General features: G+C 40.7%; 1 protein-coding gene across 1 annotated transcript; it reads right to left on the bottom strand.

The window, feature by feature from the left end:
* Nucleotides 1–2,883: 2,883 nt before the first annotated feature.
* Nucleotides 2,884–3,816, bottom strand: LOC147413080 (olfactory receptor 11L1-like). Its single transcript, XM_086480624.1, is given in 3 exon segments — nt 2,884–3,427; nt 3,429–3,705; nt 3,708–3,816. Coding segments are annotated over 3 exon segments (930 nt in total).
* Nucleotides 3,817–4,617: the final 801 nt, after the last annotated feature.

Below are 4,617 nucleotides of genomic sequence, written 5' to 3' on the forward strand. Positions count from 1 at the left end.
TGAATCTCCATGTCAGGCAGCCCAGAGTGCTCCACAGTCCCTTCCAACCCAAACTATTCCATGATTACTGCTGATGGATATCACAGAATCTGGTGGCTGTCACGTGACAAACTATATGAAGAGATCTTTGACTTCATGTCTGTTTACAGACCATTCATTGACAGGTCTTTGTAAAGCTCCACTAACAACATATGGTTGCTCTGGATCTTTCCACACGACCATGCTGGTTCTCAGCTCAAAATAATAATAATAATGGATTTGATTTGTATTACCTTGTATCACAAATCAAGGCTGTTTGCAGATACCTCAGTTGTGGGTATTTTTGCACTTGCAAAAACTTCCAGTTACCCTTAATTTCTTCCAATTTTGTGAGAATTCAATACACAGTTACTCTCCTTCTAGTCTCTTCCTGGGCCTGTGATAGATACATTTTTAAGGCTGTTCAAAAAATGATCATAGAATCATAGATTTATGTTGCAAAAGACCCTTAAGATCATCAAGTCCAATCCTAACTCTAACACTAGCACATCCACCACTAAACCACTAACTGCCACATCCACATGTCTTTTAAATACCTCCAAGGATGATGACTCAACCACTTCCCTAAGCAGCCTGTTCCAATGCTTGACAACCCTTTCGGTGAAGAAATTTTTCCCAATATCTAATCAAAACCACCCCTGGTTGAGGCCATTTCATTTCCTCTCGTCCTATCACTTGTTATTTTGGAAAAGAGACTCACACCCATCTCACTACAATCTTCTTTCAGGTAGTTGTAGAAAGCAGAAAGGTCTCCCCTCAGCCTCCTTTTCTCCGTTTCCCTCAGCCACTCCTCATAAGACTTATTCTCTAGACCCTTCACCAACTTCTTTGCTCTTCTTTGGACACACTGCTGCACCTCAATGTCTTTCTTGGAGTGAGAGGCCAAAAACTGAATGCAGCATTCAATGTGTAGCCTCACCAGTGCCAATTACAGGGGCATGATCACTTCCTTACTCCCGCTGGCCACGCTTTTTCCGATATAGGCCAGGATGCTGTTGGCCTTCTTGGCCACCTGAGCATACTGCCAGCTCATATTCAGCTGGCTCTCAAGCAATGCCTTTTCCACCCGGGTAGCTTTCCAGCCATTCTTCCCCAAGCCTGTAGCATTGCATGGGGTTGTTGTGACCCAAATGCAGGACCCAGCACTTGGCCTTGGTCCATTGATCTAGCCTGTCCAGATCCTTCTGAAGAACCTTCCTACCCTCAAGTAGGCCAACACTCTTGCCCATCTGCAAGACTACTGTCTGCAGAGTTACTGAGGGTAACAGATATTAAACAGAACTGGCCCAGTACTGAGCCTTGGGGAACATCATATGTGACAAGTCACCAACTGGGCTGAAGTCCATTCATCACACATTTTGAGCCCGGTCATCCAATGATATTAAATCATAATTTGCCAACAGATAATTAGACAGCTGTCTTATAATCTACTTTATTTGAATTTTTGTAGCGTGATTGTAAGCCTCCGTGGAAAAGGAATTGGCATGGGAAATCACAGAATGATGCAGGTGGGAAGGGATCTCTGAAATAGGCAATGGAACAGGCCATAGCCTCTTCCTATTAATAAATTATTGTGTCAGATGTGAAGAGTTAATCATGCTGGTCTCTGCCAACCTAAAGCTTTACTGCAGAACATCCAATATATCACAAGGATATCACTAGTGTTTTCTCTTTACACAGCTGAATTGCTACCCTCAACTAGCTGTCATGAATCCTGATTTAGATGACTTTATTAGTCTAAGGCCTGTAAGTGTGGGTGGCTGAAGTCAGGCAATACCACTCTCACTGCTGTTTGCATTGAAGATCTTACGATGGTAATCTTCAGAGTAGCCTTCAGACTCTGGCGCAGTTCTCTCCTTAGCCCCTAAGTACCTTGGGCTCTGACCAGAGCCAGAGAGAAGACATAGGTACAGAAAATTTAACTGCTCACTGCTCCAGATGCAGATAAATGCAAGAACCCAGTGGAGTAATTGCTCTGGTGTCTGCCTTTAGCAGTGCCATGGTAGCTGTGAGTCTTTCAGACTGTTCTGCCTCTTTGCGGTCCCTATCACCAGTGTCATTTCTGGGTCCATTGGTCATTCAATGCAATAAAGTAGCTGCTGCAGAAGGATGCAAGCCTCCTAAGGCTTCTCTGTCATATCTCACAACCTCCAGCAGATGTTCCTAATACTCTATATCTAGAAATGTAAGAGTATGCCCTGATGTCTCAGCACCTGATGTATTGCCTAAAGGTGAAGATAAAGGAGCAATTAATAAATTCAGCCATGTCACATTAACTTCTCATAGTGTGAAATTATTGTAAAGTAACAATAAAAATGTGTTGGAGATACATTTTCCTCATAAAAGGCAAATACACTTTTTCTGCTTTATATCAAGATACTGGTTTCACTTGCCCCAAACAAAGAATAAGAAAAACAGAATGACATTTGTTCTGAATCAGTGAATTCAAAAAAACTGACCATGTAAACCAAGAGAAAAATCTACAAGCAACACAACACAAATAATTTGTAAATTTAAAATCATGTATTAGCCTTTGAATGTTCATGTGTATTTGTGTCTGTGCACTAACAAGAAAAAATGCAACTCATAGTAATTATAATAGTAATAAAAAGTAAATTAAATGGTGGGCAAAAAGAGAGGGGAAAAGGAAAAAGAAATAAAGGGAAAGTAAAACATTGTATAGTCCAGGAGTCATTTTGATTTACAGTAATTGCCTCAAATTATTTTTTGTTAGAAAGCAGCAACAACTGCTGCTGTTACTCATGGTCATGATAATAACCTGTTCTGTAGTCAGAATATAAGAGCCTGAATATCAACAAGAGTCAGTCTTGAAATGTTCCCAGCTTACAAAGAATGAAGACAATGGTGTCTGATGACTGTTTTTTCCAAGGCCTTCCTGAATGCCTTGTTTATCAAGCTGTAGATTAATGGATTCAGAAGAGGTGTGACCACTGTGTAGAGCACAGATACAGCCTTATTGAGCTCTGAGGACAGGTTGTAGGTGGGATGGACATACATGGAAATCATTGTACCATAGTATATTGTCACTACCATGAGGTGTGAGCTGCAGGTGGAGAAGGTAATTCTTTTTCCAGAAGCAGAGCGTATCTTCAGGATACTGAGAATTATAAAGAGGTATGAAACAAGAGTCAACAGAAAGCAGCTGGAAAGGACCAGCAGAGAGAGGATGAAGATGACAGCTTCTGTGACTGTGGTGTCTGAGCATGAGAGCTTCAACAGGGGAGAGATATCACAGAAGTGATCGATGAGGTTGTAACTGCAGAAATGCAGTCTGGAGACCACCAGACAGGGCAGAAAACCAGTGAAAACACCAGTGACCCAGGAGCCCACAGTCAGACGGGTATAAGACTCAGCAGTCATGGCCACCATAGTGCAGGGGTTCACAGACCGCAAGAAATCGGTCATATGCCATCACTGTCAAGAGGTAGCACTCAGTGGCTCCCAGAGAAATGAAGTAGTAAAGCTGTGCCATGCATCCGGAGAAAGAGATGCTCTTCCTCTTTGCCAGTAGATTCGCCAGCATCTTGGGTACAATCTTGGTGGTGCAACAGACCTCTAGCAAAGTGAGGTTCTTGAGAAATTTGTACATGGGTGAATGAAGTTGCGGCTCCAGTGTCACCACTGAAATTATAATGATGTTTCCTAAATGGTGAGAATATAAATAACCAAAACCACTGTGAATAACAGGATCTGGCAGTGGGGATTGCTACTGAAACACAGTAGTGTGAATTCCAGTACTGTTGTAACATTTGCCATCTCTTGGAAAGAGCTAGGATTTGTCTGCTAAGGAAATAACCAATATCAGAATATGTTAGCTTTCAGTGGTGAAAGCACTATTCATAAAGATTATGATTCTCAAATAAACCTTTGGGAACAGCATCAGAATCACTACCAGTCTGTCCTTCTTCCCTACCGCCCATCCTACTCTTTCTCCCTCCTGAAATGTAAGTTTTAACATGTATTTCATGAACAGAATGAATTGCAAATACTCCAGTTGACAGCCACCCTCCACACTTGCACAAGGATATGTATAAGAAAGTACATAAATATAAAGATATCACTTATAATAATTTATAATAAAAACATATACATAAATTTACGTATGTACAGCACATGAACTCAGACACCCCCCAACGATCTGCTTTTCATTGAGAGAATATAAAAACTTCTATACATAATCAAAACCAATTATTGCATTGAAAATTCCACTCATTAATGTACACATCTTTTTTTTATAAAAATGTAAATAGACATTTTCATGGTCCTGAACAGACACATACAAGGGCACATATAAAAGCTCTCTCAAAATGCTGTCATGAAGACGACAAATTTGCACACAGATTCACCAGCAATCTTATTTTTTGTTAAATACTGCGAGTATATCCACCTCAAGAATGGAAACCATAGAGAATAATCTGTTACTAGAAACTGACTAACAGCAACGTTGTTCATAAGAATAAACTTAATTTCCCATGTACATAATAAGGTTGATTAACATGGCAGTGGTATCTAGTTACTCACATACGAACCAATATGCATGAAGTGGAGTATGTGTCC

Source organism: Leptosomus discolor, unplaced genomic scaffold (genome assembly GCF_034619465.1).
Source record: "Leptosomus discolor isolate bLepDis1 unplaced genomic scaffold, bLepDis1.hap2 HAP2_SCAFFOLD_40, whole genome shotgun sequence".
NCBI classification, from domain to species: domain Eukaryota; kingdom Metazoa; phylum Chordata; class Aves; order Leptosomiformes; family Leptosomidae; genus Leptosomus; species Leptosomus discolor.